This window comes from Myotis daubentonii, chromosome 2 (assembly GCF_963259705.1).
Source record: "Myotis daubentonii chromosome 2, mMyoDau2.1, whole genome shotgun sequence".
Classification (NCBI taxonomy): domain Eukaryota; kingdom Metazoa; phylum Chordata; class Mammalia; order Chiroptera; family Vespertilionidae; genus Myotis; species Myotis daubentonii.
Genome location: NC_081841.1, coordinates 130,495,699 through 130,518,196, shown reverse-complemented (window position 1 = coordinate 130,518,196; position 22,498 = coordinate 130,495,699). Strand labels below are relative to the sequence as shown.

The 22,498-nt window shown below is 44.9% G+C and overlaps 1 protein-coding gene across 1 annotated transcript; it reads right to left on the bottom strand.

The window, feature by feature from the left end:
• Window positions 1-317: 317 nt before the first annotated feature.
• Window positions 318-22,188, bottom strand: C2H13orf42 (chromosome 2 C13orf42 homolog). Its single transcript, XM_059681070.1, has 4 exons — window positions 21,778-22,188; window positions 3,879-4,026; window positions 1,439-1,679; window positions 318-492 (listed from the first exon to the last, which is right to left on the bottom strand). The coding sequence occupies exons 1-4, from the start codon at window positions 22,186-22,188 to the stop codon at window positions 318-320; spliced, it is 975 nt and encodes a 324-aa protein (XP_059537053.1).
• Window positions 22,189-22,498: the final 310 nt, after the last annotated feature.

The following is a 22,498-nucleotide window of genomic DNA, read 5'->3' as shown; positions in this document are numbered from 1 at the left end:
TAGAACAGGCCAGGGGAGCCAGGGAGTGAGCCTGGACACTCCCACTCAAGGCCTTCCAGTCCTTCTGCTATTAAAGACCAGCCAGGCTGTCACTACCAGCTAACCTGCCTGTGTAGGGAAGGACCAGCTCCCGAAGTTTGCAAAGCAAGTCCTCTGGGAGGCTGTGGTACAATTGGCACTAACTGGGCACCAGCAGAGTGCTCATGGACTTGACTTTGTTACAGTTCCTATTGTTAATTCTACCAATCACCCCATTCTGTACTGAAAGCAGATAGCTTCTCATGGACCCAACCTGAGCCAGGCTGAAGGGCCTGGAGTCAGGGCACTGTCCGTTCCCAGAGTCGCTCTCGAAGCAGCCACTGTCCTTTGGGGTTTTCTGTCTCGAAGTAGTCCTCCCCGGGAGACGCCAGCGTCTCCAGCGCAAAGAGCTCCGCATCCCATTCCACGTCTTCTCTGGAGAAGTTGCAGAGGATCCGTCTGGAGCTCCCCAGGCTGGAAGGAGGGAGGCAGCAGGGAGGTTACGTTTGGCTTGGCCAGCTGCACAGAGAAGGGATGCTCTGATTTAGCACTCCAGTGGAGGCCATTAGATACTCCCCCAGTGCTGGGCCTCGTGGAGGACAAAGCAGTGTTACTATGGGGACTGTGAATGGACCTCAGCTGGACCTCAAGCTGGGCTTGAAGGAGAAAGTGGGTGATGAGGGCTGGGCCTCGGTTTTAATACATTCTGTACGTGGTTCATTATTATGGGAGGAAAATGCTATTTAGAAGCACCCCTGAATCCACCAGAGTTGAATGGCTCTTGTGAAAACAAAGAGATGGGTGGATGAGTGTAGATGGAACCCCAAGGTGGGGTTCCCCAGTGTGGCCTGGGTTGGCCAGAGCAAGACAGCACTTACTGCTCTGAATGAGCAGGTCACAGGAATTTGGGGCTAGAGATGGTCACTAGTCTTGGGAGAGAAGGACCTGGAGAGAGAGAGGTTGAGAAATGTTGACAAGAGGGGTCCAGCCAGCAAGAAGTTCTCCCCCTGAGCCTGGCCAATGCCTCTCTAAGGCAGGGCATCTGATCGGTTTGATGTTGGTTCCAGCTCGGTGCTATGCACTCTTCAACCCCAAACTCTCATTAAAAATGTGCAGTACGCAGTGTGTCTGTGGCATTTAGGGGAAACAAGGAAAGAGGATGGCACAGAGCAGGAGGACTAAGTAGGCCAGAAGGAAAGGGAGGCAGATCCAGAGCTGAAGCAACAGTTAGGAGTGGTGACAACAGTGAACCAGGCTAGTGTATATAATAGAAAACATTTTTAAACTAAGACTTCCATCCAAAAAAAATACACAAGAATAATTTTTAGCATATAGGATGGGGGGTCAAGGCAGCTTAAAATCCCAGGAGTCTGGAGGACATGAAAACATTTTGGTTATACTCTGTGGCCCAAGCACTTACTCTTTTTTGCAGGCTTTGGGCTTAAATTTCAAGGTGCTGAATGCCCCTTCCACAGCCTTGGGCAAGTAAATGGGGTGCCTCTCAAGTCTCCTCTGAGTGCCAATGGTCCTACGCTCCGTGCTTTTTCGAAACTGGCCGTCTGTCGTGTGTATGGTGTGTACAGCCATGTCCTCAGAGTGCCGGCGTGGCACCCGCAGGATCCAGTTGGAGTGCAAGCTGTGCTCCCGGGAACTGGTGGCCACTGGAAGAGAGAAACAAGGTCCCTGGAAAGGAGGACTCACCATTGGGAGGAGCAGAGGCAACAGAGAGCGTGAACAGGGTGGAGAACTTAAAACAAATGCATATGCACAGCAGTGAATTCCTAGGAAGGACTGGAGAACCAAGCAAAGGGGCTGATTTGACTTCGCAGTTATGGTGTAGGGATACAATGGAAAAGTGTGTGTCAATTAAAAAGAAGAAATAAAGCTTGGCGGGTGCGGCTCAGTTGATTGAACCAAGAGGTCGCTGTTTGATTCCCAAACAGGGCACATGCCTGGGTTGGTATGGGGCATGCAGGAGGCAGCTGACTGAAATTTCTCATCAGTGTTTCTCTCTCTCTCTCTCCCTCCCTCTTTCTTCCTTTCTCCCTCTCTCTAAAAATCAATTAAAAAATATGTAAAAATAAGAACATAGGTCTATATTTACTAACTTGGAAAGATGCCAATGTTGTATTGTAAATTCTTAGGTGAAAAGAGCAGATGAGATCCTATTTTTGTTTTAAAAAAATAAAGTGAGTCTGTATTTTTGTTTAAAACCTTTTTGAAAAGACATACACCAAAATGTTAATAGTGATTACTATCTCTGGGTAATAGTATTACAGACCATATTCTTTACTTTCTTCTTTATGCTTTGATGTATTATTTACTCATTTGATTTATAATATGTTACAATTATTATTAGAGAAAAACCATAAAGCCATTTTCAAAACAACTATGGAGATGACACTTGTCCTCAGTGGGTTTTGTTGTCCTCTCACCAATGTCCTGGATTCCTAGGTTTGACTCCCCGGGAGTGGGCCAGCCCTTGTCAGGGACTGAAGGGGCTTGTGAGAGAGGAGGGCAGACAGCTGCCCTGCAGGGTACAATGCGCTTGGAGAGCAGGAGTAACCTGGGAAATTCCACAGAACTCAGTGAGAACAGGAACCTCACAGATTAAGGTCAATCAAGGCCAGAAGAACAAGAATATAATGTTTTGATAATTAAATAATTAAGAACAATTTAGTATTAGTGCCAAAAGTTGATATCTCAGAGAGACCTAAATAAAACCATCATTAATTACCTGATGGAAGGCAAGTCAAAGATTAAAAAACTGGAGCAATGGAATTTAAAAGTGGGCTCAACTCATGTACATGGTTGAATTCTTTGCTCTCCACCAGCAGAGAGCCGTGACATACCTAGACAGGGAGAAAAGTGTCACCCTCAGTCCTCACCCCGCTCCCTCTCCAGGCTCCTGGACAAGCTCCCTGGCCCTCTCTTGCCCTACACATCCTCGTGGTGTGCTGGCTTATGAGGGCCACAGAGGTAGTGCTGGGGGGAGGGGTGCAGAGGGATGACAAAGTGGGGGAAGGGTCAGAGTTGTGTCTAACAGCTGGTGCTGCCCCATGGCCACACTAGCTAAGGGAGAGTCAGAAGCTAAATTTTCAAATATAATTTGTTTGCCCTCTTTTCTTTCTTTTGTAAAAAAATTGTAGTAAAATACAAATAACGTAAAATTTACCACTTTAACCATGTTTTAGTGAACAGTTTAGTAGTGTTGAGTATATTTGCATTGTTAAGTGACCGATCTCCAGAATTTTTTTATCTTGCAAAACTGAAACTCTATACCAGTGGTTCTCAACCTTGGCTGCACACTAGAATCACCTGGGAATCTTTTTAAAATTCTGATTTCTGGTCCTCATCCTCCGGAAATTCTGTTTTTTTGTTATAGGGTGAGGCCACAACATTAGTAACAAAGAAACAGAATTTCCGGAGGATGAGGCCCAAAAATCAGGATTTTAAAAAGATTCCCAGGTGATTCTAATGTGCAGCCAAGGTTGAAAACCACGGCTCTATACCCATTTAATAGCAACTCCTTATCCAACGCCTTCATTTAACCATTTTTCTATTACTTTAGCTCATGGGCTCTTACAAAAGTGTCACCCTGTCTCAGCTGTGGCAACAGACCACAGGAAAGGAGGTTTTGCCCAAATATGGCCTCAGGTGTTAAAGGGGCAGGCTGAGACAGTGGCAGAAGAGACAACTAAAGAAAAGCACCCCCAAGAGAAGTACAAGCTCAGGGCCAGGCTCTGGCCTGCAGATGTGTTTCCCTGTCATGGGGAGGTAGGGTTCCTGATAGCCCATCTTATAAGTCCTCTTCAGAGACTACAACCCACCCACCTTCTGCCCCCAGGGATGGCACTCACCATCAAAGTCCACATCTTCATTTGGGGGGTCTGTCTCAGCAGTCCGTGGCCGTTTCTCTGTATCCAGCTCTGCGATGATGGAGTCAAAGAAGGCGATGGCCTCTGCCACATCCGCGCTGAACTGCCAGTATTTCTTGGGGGTTGCTTTCTGCTGCAAGTGAAGGGGAGGAGAAAGAGTTGCTTGAGCCAACTGTATAGCGTCCTCACACATGTTAGTCATAACTGCTGAATAGAATTAAATGTTACTGAAACTAAATGTGTGTGAAGTTATAAATCCACAGGGTTTACAAGGGAAATTTGTATAAGTACTCTGTGGAAGGAAGGTAGATGCTCCACACCTACATTGCTATAGGTCAATGGATTTCAATTACCTCAAGGAAGGAGAGAGAAAGGATGAAAAGAACGGCCTCTCTTGGTCACAGATGGTTATTAACCATCAGATGAAACACTTAGTTTTTCTTTGCCCTTCCTTGCTGATGCACACCCAGTTAGGCAATGATACAGTTCCTTAGGTAGGCGATAAGATGCTCACAGCAGGAAAGAGAGGACAAGATATGTTGGAACTAATCCCTAAAAGTTGTCAGTGCCTAAAGTGAACAAAATTGGGCCCAATTCATGGAATAAATTGAAAAGAAATTAGTATCATTGTTTGAAAAGTGCAAGGAATAAAATATCTAATCTAATAAAAGAGGAACATGCAAATTGACCATACCTTCACTACACCCACCAGCCATGCCCACCAGCCAATCAGGAACGAATATGCAAATTAACCCAACTAAACTGGCGGTGGCCACAAAGATGGAGTGAACAGGAGGCTTGAGTTGCCCCCGGCAATGGAGGAAGCCAAGCTTCCCACCTGCCCTGCAGCCCTGAGCTCCGCTCAAGGCTACAAAGCTTCAATTACAGAAGATAAGTAAATCCCAGGTACCTATTTCCAGCTGGCTGTGGCCAGCCTGAAAACAGCTCTCAGCCCTTCACCCAGGCTGGCCAGGCACCCCAGCAGGACCCCCCTGCTCTGAAGAGGCTGTGGCCAGCCTGAAAACAGCCATCAGCCCCTCACCAGGCTGGCCAGGCACCCCAGCGGGACACCCCCACCCTGAAGAGGTATGGCCAGCCTGAAAACAGCCCTCAGCCCCTCACCCAGGCTGGCCAAACCCCCATGGGATGAGGATCCCCACTGGGGGGCTTGACCAGCTTGCAAACAGCCATCAGCCCCTCACCCAGCCTGGCCAGACACCCCAGGGGGGACTCCTACCCTGAAGGGGGTGTGGCCAGCCTGAAAACAGCCCTCAGCCCCTCACCCAGGCTGGCCAGGCACCCCAGCGCTACCCCACCCTGATCCAGGACACCCTTCAGGGCAAACCAGCCAGCCCCCACCCATGCACCAGGCCTCTATCCTATATAATGAAAGGGTAATATGCAAATTGACCCTAACAGCAGAACCACTTCAAATGACTGGTCACTATGACACACACTGACCACCAGGGGGCAGATGCTTAATGCAGGAGCTGCCCCCTGATGGTCAGTGCGCTCCCACAAGGGGAGCTCTGCTCAGCCACAAGCCAGGCTGCCAGCTGCCAGCACAGTGGTGGAGGCGGGAGAGGGTTCCTCAGCAGTGCTAAGGATGTCCGACTGCAGCTTAGGCCTGATCCAGCGGGGAGCGGGCCTAAGCCAGTAGGTGGACATCGCCCGAGGGGTCCCAGACTGCGAAAGGGCACAGGCCGGGCTGAGGGACCCTGTCTCAAGTGCACAAATTTTTGTGTACCAGGCCTCTAGTATAGTTAATAAGAATATACTGAGTGCCTAACTGGGTTCTGGGCTCTGTCCTGATTCCTTCTCCTCCAGGATCTTATTCATCATCACAACAGCCCATCAAGGGTCACAAGTGACTGACATCATGGAAGTTCAAGCACCACAGAAACTTCAACAGGGAGCTGACCACACAAGAATCAACCATGAACCAGTGAAAAGTTCCCTGAGGAATTTAGAAAATAGAGAACTCAAAAGGGACAATATGTGTTAACCTGGGCTATTTTGACCATGTGTAGAGGTGTAGAGTTCTTTTGTTTTATATGGGCATTTTGGAAGTGGGATGGTATTAACAATAAATATGATTTAATTACAGACTAGCATGTTGGGAAACGTATGTACAAGATTTTGGTGAAATATATGTATTTTGTACTATTAGAAAACATTTTTAAACCAAGAATTTTTTTCTTAACAGAAAATATTGAAGAACCACAATATACACCTAAATCATTTTTGTTAAAAGTGGAAAGCCATCCAAATGAAGTCATCCTTCCCTCTTCAAAGAGCTCACTAAAATGAAAGCAAGGAGGGAGGAAAGTAGAAACTCCAATGACAAAGAGAACAGTGAGAGGCCATCAGCAAAAGACAGAGTTCCAAAAGCGTCTGGCAGTTGGCAAGCAGTGGAAGGAAGGTCATTGATGTAATAGAGCAGAGGGCCTGGCCTTCCAGAGCTTCCTGGGTGGGGAAGCAGCTGAGGAGGGGTCATTTTGAACCTTGGGAACTGAAAATGCTCCAGACTTAACAACACCAGATACAGCAGGGCTGGGAGGGTGGTGCAGGACTGATGAAGGACTGTTTGAAAGTCTCTACGCACACGGCAGGCCAGGCCACCAGGCATCCTACCTGCAGTCAAATGACAGGAGGGCTCATCAATATAGGCAATCAATATTCTTTTATCCTCCATGTGTTTTTTCTTGCTGGTCCCTCTGCCGTGGTTGTCTCATCTGGCTGACTCCCATTCGTCTACCAAAAATGGCTGATATGACCCAGCAATTCCACTTCTGTGTATATATATCTGAAGAAACCCAAATCACTAATTTGAAAGAATAGGTACACCCCTAGGTTCATCACAACATTATTTATTATAACCAAGATATGGAAACAACCCAACTGCCCATTAATAGGCAAGTGAATTAAAAAGGGGTGATACATATACACAATGGAATATTACTCAGCCATAAAAAGAATGAAACCTCATAATTCGCAACAGCGTGGATGGACCTACAAAGTATTATGCTAAGTGAAATAAGTCAGTCAGAGAAAGACAAATACCATATGATTTCACTTGTATGTGGCATCTAAAGAACAATATAAATGAGCAAACAAAACAGAAACAGGCTCATAGATACAAAAAAAACAGACTGATCATTACCAGACTGGGTGAAAAAGGTGAAGGGATTAAGTACAAGTTGACAGTTACAAAATAGTCATAAGGATGTAAAATAAAGTACAGCATAGAGAATATAGTCAATAATATTGTATTAGGTATGTATGGTGTCAGGTGGGTACTGAGAATATCAGAGGGAACACTTTGTAAAGTATATGATTGTCTAACCACTATGACGCACACCTGAAATTAATAAAAATAATACTGAATGTAAAAAAAAAAAAAAAAGACTTGGCTGAGACAGCTTCTTCTCCATGGCGACCACTTTCCTTATTCTACCATCACACATAACATTTCAGAGATTATTTTTGTGAAGTGAAAGAGAGAAAAACAAAGATTGAAGAAAGCCACACATCTGGACTGAGCTGCAAAGGAAGAACGAATATTACTTAAGAGGAATGCCAGGTGCATAGGTTTCTGCATCTCAAAATCCATCTCTGGATGAAGAAGATGTCTCAAAGTCTCCAGGAGCAACTACCATCAGTGTTTGGCTTAATACAAGCATCTCAGGCTTGCATGTGGGCATCACATTCTTTTTCATCTGGGTCAGCCTCCAATTGATGTAAGCTGCTCATTCCTCAACACCTCCAGGAAGTAGACTTCGGCAATCAGCTAAGAGCAGCCCCAAGCAGTTACTTTCCCTTAGAAGGGTTTAGAAGAGACTCTTTGGTGTTTTAACTATCAAAGGCCTAGAAAACAACAAGCACACTACCATTAGTTAATTTAACATAAGCCCTTTATTGTGGCCTCTTATGAATCTCCTGAACATCCTCACAAATTAAAAAAATAAACCACTTTAGCCACTGAACGCTCTATCAACACTGATGGGCAAGGCCCTTTCAGCCACACACTTGTTAGTTATTCCAAATATTCAAACATGTTGGTTGTTTCCAAAACTTCAAGCTTTAGGATTCAAGACTCAGGTCTCTCTCCCATGCCTTGCCCCTTCTACTATGCTTAGTAGAGAGTGCCTTCCTGGGCACACCTGGAGACACTGACAAGCTCCTTTGACAACAATGAAGAGTCCCATTATCTAGGTCCCACTTCAGGGGTCTCTGTTGAGTCAGGCAGTACATTAGCATTATAAAATTTGTTTCTATTAAGAGCTTTTGGATCCTGGTCTGGCTGAGAGTGAGACATTGGGACACTCTGGTGACATTATTTGTGGCTGACCCATACAAACCTGTGTCAGCAGTTCCCTCCAACCTCTCCATGCCCTTCATGAAATGAGGTAGGGATATACATAAATGTAAATGAATAAACAATGGATTCCCTTCCTTACTTAGTCCAGCCTTCCTTCCTTGTAAATGAAAACACCAGCCCTTGACCAAGCCTAAGCGCATGGCCTGGGAGGCAGTAAAGGGATGCCTCCCTCTTAACCCTGTTGGGGTGACTCTATGACAGTCCGGCCCAATCCCAGCTAGACATCAGGATCTCCTGGGTCTATTCTTCTTAAAGAATAGCTATACCTGGCCCTTTCCCAGACCAATTACTTTAGATAATTAAGTGATTCCAACGCACAGCAGTTAAGAACCACCACTCAATAGAGAACTGGCCATGGCGGAGCCACCAGGCATGGGGGAGGGACCCAAGATGGGGGAGGGACCATGGCTGAGTCTACCTTCTTCCGCCTTCCCATAGCTTCCATGGCCTTTTCTCACCTCTACAAGGACATTCTCTTGGTCAACACTCACAGATACCACTAGCACAATGACTGCATCAACTGAGGCTCAAGGTTCAGGGCTCAGGCTAATATGAGAGGAAAATCTACTTAACAAAGACGTTGTGGTATAAAATGGGAGGTCAGTGATCAAGACCCCTGTGTGAGATCCAAAATAGTCCTCCCTTGCTGAACTCAGAACTCCAGGTAAAAGTGTATTGCTTCCCTCCCAACCTGACTTTTTCTAGCCCGAAGGTTTTAAAGACTCCTTTGGAAAGCCTGCATGTAACGCAGCCTGCAGCCTGTTGCCCTGGTGAGGCCTGGGTTTCACAGAGCTCATGTTGCCTCATCAACCCCACAGCAGCCCCACGGGGAAGGCCCTTGCTCTGAAAGCATCTGTATTGCATTGCCGACTCCACTCCAGTTTGCCTTTCACATTTCACCTTCATGGCCTTAGGGTTATCATTTTCCAGGCCTCCCTGTCCCACCCCCTCACTCTAGGCCTGAGTCTCAGATTACTTTGCCCAGATGGAAATCTTTGCACTTTTCCAAACTCCACTTACTTCTCACTTTAGCTTCTGAGTCCCCCAGAGCAGTTTGTGATATTTTTCTGCATTTCATATCAGCTGCTCTCCTACTGGTTTCACTTGACCTATGGGTACCTGGCCTTCTCCAATCTGTTTTCTTCTGGGGTCTGTCAGTATTTGTTTGCAAGAGATTTGGTTTCTACAAAATAAACTTCCAGTTGTAAACAACAATATTTTTTTCAGAGGTTAGGCTAGGGGGACATTCTAAACCCACCCAAAGCCAAGAGGAACACCACTAAACACCTAGCCTCCTACTTGGCAACCTTCCTCACCTTTTCAGAGGGCCAGCCTACTCACTGCAGCAAACAGTCCCAGGCACCTTTTCTCTATGCTCGTGTCCTGCTCCGTGTGAACAGATACCTTCATAGCCCCGAGAAGACCAGTGGTACTTAACCTCTTCTTTGAGGCAGCTTTGGCAAATAACACTCACAGAAAATACTCTGCTGATAAGTGCTCACTGCCAGCCCTTGTACACCTGAGACAAGTTGTACCACACACACACTCCCAACATTCTTGGTTACACTTCTACCTCTTTCTCTTCCAAGGAACCCCAACACACCAGTGTGGTTCCGAGAGTGATGCTGAGAATTGCAGCTTCAGATTATAGTATGGGCTGTGTCAGGGCAGATGAATTATCTTTTCATCTATGAATGTCAAGAACCTATGTTGAGGGCTGGTATGGAGTAATAAATATTTGTTGAGTGAAAGAATATATGCTGTATACATGCCATTACCTAATGTTTACATTTTCCAACCAGTTTGCATGTTGTTAATGTATACTTTTGGATTTAACTTGGCAAATTTTGAGAACTCTGTACTGCTTATATTTCTTTTAAAGAAAATGTTTTTATTGATTTTTAGAGAGAGAAGGAGAGGAAGAGATAGAAACATCGATGAGAGAGAAACGTAATTGATGGGCTGACCCCTACCCCCGCATGCCCCTACTGGGGATCGAGCCTGCAACCCCGACATGTGCCCTGACAGGAATCAAACTGGCAACTTCTTGGTGCATGGGACCATGCCCAACCAGCTGAACAAACTGGCTGTGCATGTACTCCTTATCTTTATGGAGTACTGATAATACTCTCTTGAACTAATTATACCTGGAAATCTGAATGTCAATATAATTGAGATAGCCTGGATTGAAGGGATCATTTTCTCTTGGATCAGCTAGGTGAAATTAAAGGCAAAACAGCTTAAATTTAGCAACAAGCAATTTAATATCATTAAAAGAAGATTTTAAGGACAAACCTTGAAAGCTCTGACTAATTCATTCACTTGGCCTTCTACCATCCTTCTGATAGACTTTCAAGGCCAAGTACAAATAGATATTTACCTTATCCCTTTTATTTAGAACACCTAAGAAAATATGTATCCATAGTTGAATAGGAGTTTGTGAAAAAATAATGTGAGTTATTGAAACAAGAATTGTAGATATGAGAAATAACTTGGGAAAAGATATAATCACTGAAACTTAAATACACACATACATATACCCACATACAAAGTTTCAATAGATAAGCTAAATGGTAGACTGGCCACAGCTGAGGGGGCTGGAAATCAGTGAAGCAGATAATGGAGCTGAAAAAAATCAGCTCAAAAAGATAAAAAAGAAGGGAGAAGTTTGTCACAAACTCTAGTATAACTAAGCCTGGGTATTACCTGTCAAAACATTACAACCATTTAGGAAGCATAGCTACACACCTTCTGTCTTTGGTATTAGAGGCTCTAAACTCGCAGGCTGATAGGCTTCATCTTTTATCTCCCAGCTTTATAATCTTCAGGTCATTTTGTTGTGGTTAGTACCTGGTAACTCCGCTTCTTAAACGCCATCTAAATGGTCATTTCACTTCAACAAAACACTGAGTGAAAATTTTTTTTTATCATTTATCAAACCATTAGAAGCAAAACTGATAGAATTGAATTAACACCCTTGAAACATAGTATGAAATATTTACATCCAATAAGTGAAACATCACAATCCAATAAGAGAAGGGATAGATTTGTCAATAAGTGGTGTTGGAAGACTTTGCTATTTGGGAAAAATTCAATTTGAATTCTCACTTCCCACTACATGTCAAAATAATTTGCTGATAGACAAAAGAATTGGGATGTTTTATTTTCATGGGACTATTAAAAATGGAGAAAAATAGCAAATATGCAATTGACTTTGAGGCATAGAAGGACTTTCTAAGCATGAGAGTAATGGAAGAACTATCAAAGACAAAAATTGATAATTTGACTACACAAACATCAGTAGTATTTGTACATCAGATAATGTCAAATTAAATTAAAAGATACATAATAACTTAGAGCAGTGGTTCTCAACCTTGGCTGCACATTAGAATCACCTGGGAATCTTTTTAAAATGCTGATTTCTGGTCCTCATCCTCCGGAAATTCTGTTTCTTTGTTATGGGGTGAGGCCACAACATTAGTAACAAAGAAACAGAATTTCCGGAAGATGAGGCCCAGAAATCAGCATTTTAAAAAGATTCCCAGGTGATTCTAATGTGCAGCCAAGGTTGAGAACCACCCACTTAGAGTATTTTTAACATACATGGCAGACAATGTATTCATATACTTAGTATAAAAACATTTTACATAAGTCAATAATAAATCTTTAATAGAGCCAAAAGAAAATTTACAAAGACATAAATGGGCAATCCATTAATAAAAAATTGGTTTAATAAAATAAAAGGGTCATTCTTTGCTCAAGCAATAATCAAAGAAAAGCACATAAAATAATGCAGTTATATCAGTAAACTTTTAAAATTAATGACAATACTTGGTGATGATAAGGAGCAATGTGAAGGGCTTTCTCATTTGTGACAAATGGATGGATCTTGAGAATATCATGCTAAGCAAAACAAGTCAAATGGAAAAAGTCAAGAACCATATAATTTCCCTCACATGTGGAATGTAAAACTTAAAGCAACTAATGAAGAAGCAATACAAATAAACACAAACTCGGACACAGACAGCAGTATGATGGTTACCAGAGGGGAGGAAGGTGGAGGGGGTTGAAAAGTGTAAAGGGGTCAAATATATGGTGACAGAGGAAAATGTGACTCCAGGTGGTGGGCACACAATGTAATAAACAGATGATGTAGCATAGAATTGTACACTTGAAGCCTATACAATTTTGTCACCCCAATAAATATAATTTTTTAAAGTTAAAAAAGAGGACTTTCTAACACACTGTTGATGAAAGTGTAAATTTTAAAATGTTTATGAAAGCAATATAAAGAAGAATCTTTAAAAATAATTGACCTTTTATTCTTTATCCATTAATCACACTTGCAGGAATCACTGCTAAAAATGCCTTATAGACATAGAGTAAGATGTATGTACTTATAATTCTTAACAACTGTTTAAAGACTGTAAATTGTTACAATTTTTGCCATTAGAACTTGAGTTTTCCAAAAACTAGTTCATGAGATGGGAAAGAACCGACAATATAAAATATTAACTGAGAAAAGGGATTATAAAAAGTATATGGTATGGACCAAATTTAGTCAATTTATACATATACATACATTAGGATGGCCAAAATTAGCAAATAAAAATATAGAATGGCAATTAAATTTCAATTTCACATAAACAATGAATAATTTTTTAGTATAAATACATACCAAATATTGAATGGACATAATTATACTAAAAAATCTATTGTTTATCTGAAATTCAAATTTAAATAGACATCCTTTATTTTATCTGGCACTCCTAATATACATAATATGCAAAAGTACAGAAAATAAATGATTGAAATAAAATATACCTACATATTTTATAGTCATTATCTCTGAATGATAGGTTTCTAAGTTATTTTTATTTTCTTCTGTATGCTTTTCTGTATTTTACAAATTTTACCTAATGAAGAAATGCAACTTTATCATTAGAAAAAAAATGTTTACCTAAAAAAGTGTCCTTTGAGTGGTGAACTCTGATCCATTACAGACTGGATGTTTTAATTATCAGGACCTGATTGCATATGAATATACTCAAACTGTATTTTACTTCATTAAAAATAAAAGATAATTTTCCACTCACTGGAAACAACAGACCTATTATTTTTTCCAAATCTTCCATCAAACTTTCTAAGTTTCCTTCTTAAATTATAGTTGGAGCTTCTCAGATTATTGGTTTATTGAACATCTACTATGTGCCTGGAGCCTTGCTAGAAATTGGAGATAAAACGATGAATAAGACAAGGTGCCTTCACACAGTGAACTGATGACCAGTAGCAGAAATAGCAAATGAATTGACCATTACAGTGCTGTGTGCTGAGTACTGAGTGCTGGGTGCTGAGTGCTGAGATGGGGCTCAGACACAGGGAGGAGGGAAATCTACTGAATTAGAGTGTGGACATGAGAAATGACTTCCTGGGGAAGTGCTTTTCTGCTGCCTAAAAAAGACAGGAAGTCAGCCAGGTGACCAGAATGTGATGGCAAGGAATAAGGGAGGAGGAAATATTGCTTCCAGCAGGTGCCTGGAAGATAGATTAGAAAACATAATCACCCACCTAGCTGTCTGAGAGGGGCTGCAGGAATTATATGCTCTGTTGTCAATCATTCTTATACTGTCCGTCATCTTGTGAAAAGCTCTGCCAAGCATGAAATATTCTTTGCAGCTCATATTGAATTTTTACTGCCTTTCAGCTCTGCAAACCATAGGCCACGAGGTAGAGACTCCATCCCACCCAGTAACTGACGCTCACAGAAAGCCTGCATTTTAATATCACTGTGTTTGCATAAAGTCTCCCCATCAGATCTGAAAAATATTTCTCAGCCATGTAAACAGATCCAGAACCTGCTTCCCTTCCCACATGCAATTATATGTGGCTAATTAGGTTGAATTCAGACTCTCCTGCCATAGAGGAGAAAGAATCTTCTATTTGCTGTTGACATGGTCTTATTTCATGAAACAAGATTGAGTGGCTTCTATAAAAAAATGTATTCTGAAAGCTCACTATTGTCAGAATAAAACTACTTTAAATAAAAAGCAATCACTTTTGGCAGGCATGCTCCAGAATTCCACTGGTTCTTTTAAAATGTAGCAGGTGAATTTCTTCAGTTGGAGCAGAGGGAGGGTGAGGTGGTGGTGCAGGAGGGGTATACATTTGCAGCTACTTCATCCCGGCAGACAAATCAGGAATCCAAGCTGCTCAGAACCAGGTGATCCACAGGAGACTGGCAACCTGGCCTCGAAAACTGTCCAGGCCAAACCGTCTGGGCAACGTTCCATGGGGCACCGCAGCCAACCCCGGACTGCCTCCCTGGGCCAGCCCTGGCCCCATGGCCAGCCTCCCTGAGGCTCTTCTCTTATGTGGTCCAGTTCTTGCGGGAGGATGCTGGCTGGTGACCGGTTCACCTGGCCTTAAAATAGGAGGAGCTGTCCTCCGTGAGGGAGCAGTGGTCAGTCAGAGCACAATCTGGAATGTGTCCTCTTTACCACCCATCAATACCCAAACTGGTCAGTCATACAGAGGAAGGAAGTTCTGACACATGCTACAACATGGATGAACCTTGAAAATATTGCTCTAGGTGAGAAAAGCCAGTCACAGTATGACTCCACTTATATGAGGTTCCTAGAATTGGCAAATTCATAGAGACAGAACGTAGACTAGAGCTTACCTATTAGAGGGATGGGGGCAGGGGAAGTGGGGAGTTACTATTTAATGGATATGGAATTTCTCTTTGGGATGATGAAAAGTTCTGGAAATAGGGGTGGGCTACACCACATTGTGTTTGTACTTAATGCCACTGAAATGTACACTTTGAAATTATTTAAATGGTTAATATAAAAATAAATTTTAAGTCTTTTACTTTAAAAGACTATTTTATATCTTTAAAAAATTAATAATTGTCAAACCTTTTATAGAAACACTAGAGGCCCAGTGCACAGATTCATGCACCAGTAGGGTCCCTCGGCATAGCCTGCGGGAATCAGGCCAAAACCGGCAGTCCAACACTGCCTGCCACTCCTGCCTGCTGCTCCTGCTCATCCTGGCCCCACTGTACCTGCCACCACTGTTCGGTAGGCTTGCTGCTGCTCTGCGGTCTCCGGGCTGCAGTGGCCAGCCGTAAGCCCTGCGTCTGGCGCCCAACGGTCAGCTGAGCACCCATCGGTCAGTGTGGGAGCACACTGACCACCAGGGGGCAGCTCCTGCATTAAGCGTCTGCCCCCTGGTGGTCAGCACGCATCATAGCAACCAGTCAACCAGTCATTTGGTTGTTCAGTCACTTAGGTTTTTATATATATAGATTCTTCTAATTCCTAAATGAATTATTTTTAGAGCACCCATGATCTCTTAAGGAACTCATTTTCTAGTTTATTACCAATATATTATGTAAAGTTCTAAAACTATATATTTATATAACATTCTAAAAATATATTAATTACTAGAGGCCCAGTGCATAAAATTCATGCACTCGGGGAGTGTGTGTGTGGAGGGGGGGTGGGTCCCTCAGCTCAGATTGCGAGAAGGTGCAGGCCAGGCCGAGGGACCCCACTGGTGCACGATCGGGGCTGGGGAGGGTTGCGGGAGGTTGGCCAGATGGAGAGGGACTGCGGGAGGGTTCCAGGGTATGTCTGGCTCGTCTTGCTCAGTCCCAATCAGCCAGATCCCAGCAGCAAGCTAACCTACCGGTCAGAGCATCTGTCCCCTGGTGGTCAGTCCACATCATAGCGACTAGTTGAGCGGTCAACTGTCTGCCTCCTGGTGGTTAGTGCACTTCATAGTGAGTGGTTGAATGGCCTTCACATATCATTAGCATATTATGCCTTGATTGGTTGAATGGCCGACTGGACGACCAGACACTTAACATATTAGGCTTTTATTATATAGGATGGTTTAATAGTCTTTTGGATGAATTATTCTGGGTTTATATAAATGGAAATTTGAAAAAGTTCAAAGAAGTCTAGAATGAAGAATTCTGGTTATTATCTGATAATTAGCAATCTGAAAATGTATACATTAAATTTAAAAGAAATTTATATAAAATCATTCAAAGAAAACCACTTAATTTCTTAAGAATTCATTAACTGTAATGAACCTAATTGCCCGTAATCTGGAGACACTAAAAAGCACTCATTTAAGAAACCATGAAGTGTATGTTTAAAGTGCTAAATTTTATATTAAGTTTATTTTTCTACAACAAGAAAAAGTAAGCTAAAATGGGTGATGAAAATGTCTGGAATTAGATAGTAGTGATATTGCACAACACTGAATATACTAAAAATCACTTAATTATACACTTTAACGGGTAAGTTTTATGGCAAGTGAATTAAAGCCATTATTTAAAAAGAAAAGAAAAGAAAGCCTAGCTAAGAGAAGTGATGCTCATGAGGAGCCCACAGACCCTCCCAGCATCTTGAAGAAATTACCACAGGAACCAGAGGTGAGGGAGAAACATGCAGAGGCCAACACCAGCCAGGTCCCAGACACGTCTTTTCAAGATGCTGGGATGAAGGGAGGGGGAAATCGAAAGAAACACCCTAGCCTAGGACAACTTTTTAATTTTTACAGGCATTTTTCTTTCATAGAATAAGCTTCATGGTCAGAGGATTTTGACAAAATCTTGGAAGGGTATGTGGTCCATCCATGACTCTGGCATCTGAATTCTCTGCTGGGTCCAGAGGGCACCAGCAGAAGCTACGTACCACTCCTTGGGCCCCACTGATACCTGTGCGATGAGCATTCTTGGTTGGTTGTCCCAGCAGGGCCCCGAGACAGTGCCACCGAAACTCTGTGCCCTGGTGCATTGCCTCACTCTCCCCAAGAGGGATCACCCGTGAGGACAGGGACTTGGACTTGCTCACTAGTATCCAGAATAGTCCCTGACACATAGTATATGCTCAATAAATATGTGTTGATGAATGAAGAATGAATTAGTGATATATGTATTGATAAAATTGTTTCTAAAATATTATTGAGGGAATTACCAGCCACATCACACATGGTTCCCTTATCAAGTTTCATATGAGAATTTTGAAATTTAAATCTGGGGAAAATCTCACTTTCCTTAAGTAATTAATGGGTATGGTTCTTCCTCTCAGATAGTCAGAGTTTTGAAACAAGTCCAGCTCTCTTTTTATTGTAGCTTCCAGAAAGCGCAGAGTTAAATCCAAAGCTCATCTACAGAAGCTGAATTAACTGCATGATCTGCATATTCTTTTGATTTTCTGTTGATGATTTTTTTCTCCTGATTTTCCAGCTTCTGTTGCTACCTTATTCTGCTGGTGTGTGGCTCACTCAGATACTTCGAAGAATGAACTGGGACGTGTGAACGTATTTCTGTTGAAATGATTTGAGGACACAATACCGACACATTACCAAGTGCCTGCTGCAGCAGTGCTCACGCTGTCCCCCCAGCTTTCTTCCTAGTGCAAGAGGAGGTAGTACAAACTCAGTATTTCAGCGCTACGGAGATCAAGACTAAAAGTGGAATCAGAGTTAGCCATGTGAAGAGAAGGTGTCAAGAGGGAGGGATTTTCACTCATGGATTGTGGAGAGGAGAGGGCCTAAAGTGTGCCTGTCTGTGGTGCTTCCGGTCCAGGTCTCTCCCACACAGACGCCCAGGCCATGCCGCCTCGTGGGGGAGCTTCGCCAGAGCATGGAATCCGTGCAGGGGGAGGCCTCTGCTGGCCCAGCTGTGCGGGATGAAGCAGCCTCACCTCACCCTGAGGTGCAGGCTCCCGCACCTGATATATTACACAAGCTCAAATATGTTTTCCAATGGAAAGGTGCCATGGATACATGAACAGGAGTGTGAGTTCCGGCAGGATAGAGGCTGGCTCCCTCCTCATCAGGTCACAGCCTTACAGAGCACCTGATGTCTCTGAGCCCCAGCTATTCCATCGGCAGTGTGGGGCTAGGACTCAACGCACGGAGTTTGGAGGATGATTAGAAGTCAGGAATAACCGCTGATTGTCCCTAATTGTGTCTGGGTTTCCGCACAGGAGCAGGGGAGGTGGGTGTGAAGGAGACCCCACTATTCCTCCTCGATGGCAGAAGTACCCCAGGTGCCCAGGGCATGGAGTCCGGTGGCCTTGCCCTATAGGTTCAGAAGTTCCAGAACTATTTCAAATATGCCATCCTTCCTCCACATGAATTTTGCTCTGTGTTGGAAATGCTAACATTTGGTCATTTAAACAATGAGTCCCAAATTGCACCCCATCCCAACACTGACACATAACTCCTCAGATATGAAATTTGTGTTTGGTTTGATTTAAAATGTTGCAAAATGTGTGTCTTATTCATTTTTGTAATTCCCTCTTATCCTGATGGAAGAGCAGATTGCCACAGGGCCTGGTCAGGACCCATCATGGTCATGGGAACCCAGGGGTCTTCCCACCCCAACCCCAGGCTCACTTCACTTCCTCCTTCCATCACCCCATGTAGGTGCCCTTCCAGGCTCTCCACATTTCCTGGGAGTGAGGCTAACAGACACCTTGGCACCCAAGTGCATCATGCCTTAGTTATGTGTGAGCATTTCAGCGGGACCTGTGGGGATACCTCAGGCTGTGAGAAACTCTGAGTCTTGCCCCAGGAGTGGCGTGTGAAATCAATTTAATGTGTCATGACCAATATTTAAAAATCAGTACAGAACACTTTGAAAAGTATCAGAGTATCAAACAGAGAACTTTTGTTTTGGTTGTGTGTTTGGGTAAACTGGGTCAGCATCTAAAATTTACTTCTTACTGAGAGTTTTAAACAAAACCATTTAAAAGCCATTATCTTTCCCCTAAAGAGAGACAGGGGAACTTAGGTTCTGTAGCTGGTATTTATGGGGAGGGAGGGAGGGAGGGAGGGAGGGAGGGGTCACCATGGTGTCCAGAACCACAGGGAACACTGCTCACTCCCTACATGAAGGCCAGCTCGCCCATGATCTACAGCATGAAAGACAGCAGGCTTTTCGTCTATAAAGCATCCATAAGTTGACCAGTAAGTACTCACCACTATGCTCTGGGTTAAGAAAATGACAAAGATACTGTTTTAGCTTCATCAAGCTCACTGCAGTTCACCAGGCGAGATACACAAGCTAACCGCCACAGTAGGACATGATAAATGCTAAAACAGAGATGTGTTTAGACTAATATTTGAGAAGAAAAAAGGCTGATGCTACAAAGGGGTATATTCATTTTCTAGGGCTGCTACTACAGAGTACCACAAACTGGGCAGCTTAGACCAACAGAAATGTATTCTCTCCCAGTTCTGGAGTCCAGAAGTCTGAGACCAGGGTGTGACTAGGGCTGTGCTCTCTTTGAAAGTGCTGGGGAGGGAGGCCCCCGGCCCCTCTCCCAGCTTCTGGCATTTCCTTGGCGTGTGTTAGCATAAGTACAGTCTTCACACAGCATTCTCCCTCCCTGCGTACATGTGTCCCAATTTTCCCTTCTTATAAGGACACCAGTGATGTTGGATCAGGAACCCACCCTAATAATTCGCAATCACCTTAACTAATCACATCTATAATCACCCTTTTCCCTAAAACATCACCTTCTGAGGTGTTAGGATTGAAACTTGATTTTGGGGAGACAATTCAGCACATAACCGAGGGTCAAGAAAAAAATACGCTGTTTTCCCTAACCCTTGAACATCATTTCCTACCAATGCAGAAAGGTGATGACATTCCAGAAGGAAGGCGCTCTCCTGGGCCGCTGCCCCTGCTGTGCAGAGAGCCAGGCCGGCACAAGCCACCTTGCTAGCCTGCCCTCGGAGGACGCAGCCTGCACCCGATGTTCCTCAGGACGCCAGCGGACAGCCCTTGCTTTAGGAGCGATGAAGGAGAGCCATTGACTACAGGCTGCACCTTACATTCCAGGGTCAGTAAACACTGAACTACTTAGTATGTGCCAGGTCCTATCACAGGCAGGATCTTGCTTCCTCTTCACAAGGTGGACTCTTATTTCCATTCGCACACTCCCGAAATAGAAGCTCAGAGACGGAAACTCACCTTGACAAAGGCTCACAGCTTTCACTTGCAGATACAGAGTTAAAATTCAGGCCTTGTTCTGACTGACTTCGAAGTCCTTTTTATAACTCTTTCTGGTCACACCATGGTAAGAGGCAGCTCCCGAGGAAATTGTACTGTGCCTGTGACCCTCCTCACAGCCATTCCTGCTCGGCCACAGCTGCTCGTTCTGCCTTTAACCCTCTCTTCGTCTTCAGACAGCCCGACCACGAAGGGAGCAGGGAGGAAGGGAGCTCCATTCTACAAAGACAGGACTCCATTCTGCAGGAAACATAGTGCCCAGAGGGACCCTAACCAGAGCCTAGAACCCCAGGACACTCAAGCTGGAAGGGAGTCCAGAAGTCATTGCAACCCCCTCTGTCATCAGAAGTGGCCCCCCAAACGGGTGACTGGCCCACAAACCTACAGCTAGCTGGCTCAGGCTCAGTCCCGGGACCTAAGAGTAGGGGCCCCAACATGCCATACTTCGGGAGTTAAATTGATTATTTAAACTGCTCCCACCTGGGATAAAGTGCTGACAGTTAAAACCAGTTGAATGACCAGGCCTGGAGATTTGATAGTGATCCAATCAGTCACTCAACAATACTGGGCTTGCATGGCCCGCAGGGCACGCTGGGAACCAGCCAGGATGTGGGAAAGACAGGCCTGCTGTGAACCCCCAAAGCCCCACCCGCAGGAAAACGATTAATGGAAATATATAACAAAATAGCCTCAAACCTCAAGCATTGAACAAAAATTTGAGGAAATACAGAAATGGGGTTCCTGTCCGACTCATGAGCCACTACCCCCTTGTCTTCCAGTATCACTGAAATGCTCAAAGAAAGGTACTACATCCAAAGGCTGGGAAGGGTAAAAATGACCAGATAAATGCACACTATTTCTTCCACTGAGTTCCTGCTCAGTCTGTGTGGCCTGCAGCCTCCGCCCAGCAAGGCCGCTCTCTGTGGCTGCGCGAGTCCCACAATGCCCAGGTGCGGGGTCCTGAGGGAGCAACGCCTGCAGTTACTTGATTCATACGGGGCTGAGCAGCTAGAGATTTGAAACATCTTGTTCGTACGATTTCACTTTCCACTGGGACTCTCAGATGTGATTGCAGTAATAACAATAACCACAATCATTGGTTGAGAAATGATTTGCTGTCACCCAAACACCAAGCAAGCATGATCTCATCCATGAAATGGGCAGCAAATGACAGACGTCCCACGCCACACGGTGCTGCTGCCTGCCACCAAAGCCCAGCCCTCCCGCACGGCGCCCCGCGCCCCCGCGAGCGGCGCGTCCCCTTGCCTCCCTGTGGGAAATCAACAGGAACTAGCCGTTCTCCCTGGAGGGAGGTGGCCATGGAGAGTTCTGAGGACAGCTGAGCCGCTGTTCGGAATGTGCGCGTTAACTAAGCTGTGTCTGGACGAGCCAGCTTCCAAATTGCATCGGCGGCTCTTGCAACCACTCTCATCTCGGCGGCACTTCTCAGCGGCACTTACCTTGATTTCTTTGGAGGGGGCCTGGCCCGGGGCCTTCTTTCCTCCCTTGGAGGATTTGGACGAGGTGGAGGAGCAGTGGGCGCGCTTGGGCTTCAGGTCGTTGAGGCTGCTCAGGTACTTCTTCCGCAGGGCCAGCAGCTCCTGCAGGTACTGCAGACAGTCCTGGGTGCGAGAGTACATCCACGCCCGGTCGCCCTCCTGCTGCAGGTAGTACAGGCTGGTGTCCATGCTGCTGGTGCTTTTGTATTTCTTCAAGGACTCGCTGAATTTCTCCCCGTGGTCCCCAACCACGTACATGGAGCTGCTGCGGATCAGCCGCACCGGGGGGCCTCCCTCGCAGTAGGAACTCTCGGCCACCTCCGCCTTCCTTTGCGCCCTGGAGCTGAAGACGGAGTGCAGCTTTCTGAGCATGGTGCTCGGTTTCTCTCCGTGGGCGCCTTCCAGCTGCCCGCGCCGCCACTTGATCTCGCTGGGGGTGGGCGAGCCAGCATGCGGGCCTCCCGGCCTCGCCTTCCAGGAGGCCTCTGGTCGCTGGAAGCCAAGGAGCGAGTGCCGGCTCAGTCAGGCGGGCAACCAGGGGCTCTCTCATGGGAGTGGGCGTTTATACCCAATAACCAAGCTGCCTTAAGCCGCGGAGGTAATGAGTGCCCGCCGAGCAAGTGCCCGGCTGGTTCTAAGCACCATTTGGGGCAAATACCCTCTGCGCTCCTCCATCGAGGGC

Excerpts from the sequence above, each read along its gene's own strand:
- C2H13orf42 (XM_059681070.1), bottom strand. The coding sequence starts at position 22,188 with ATGCTCAGAAAGCTGCACTCCGTCTTCAGCTCCAGGGCGCAAAGGAAG. Across the intron at positions 4,027-21,777 it reads CCCCCTCCAAAGAAATCAAG|AAAGCAACCCCCAAGAAATA; the intron begins GTAAGTGCCGCT and ends CACTTGCAGCAG. Across the intron at positions 1,680-3,878 it reads TGAAGATGTGGACTTTGATG|TGGCCACCAGTTCCCGGGAG; the intron begins GTGAGTGCCATC and ends TCTCTCTTCCAG.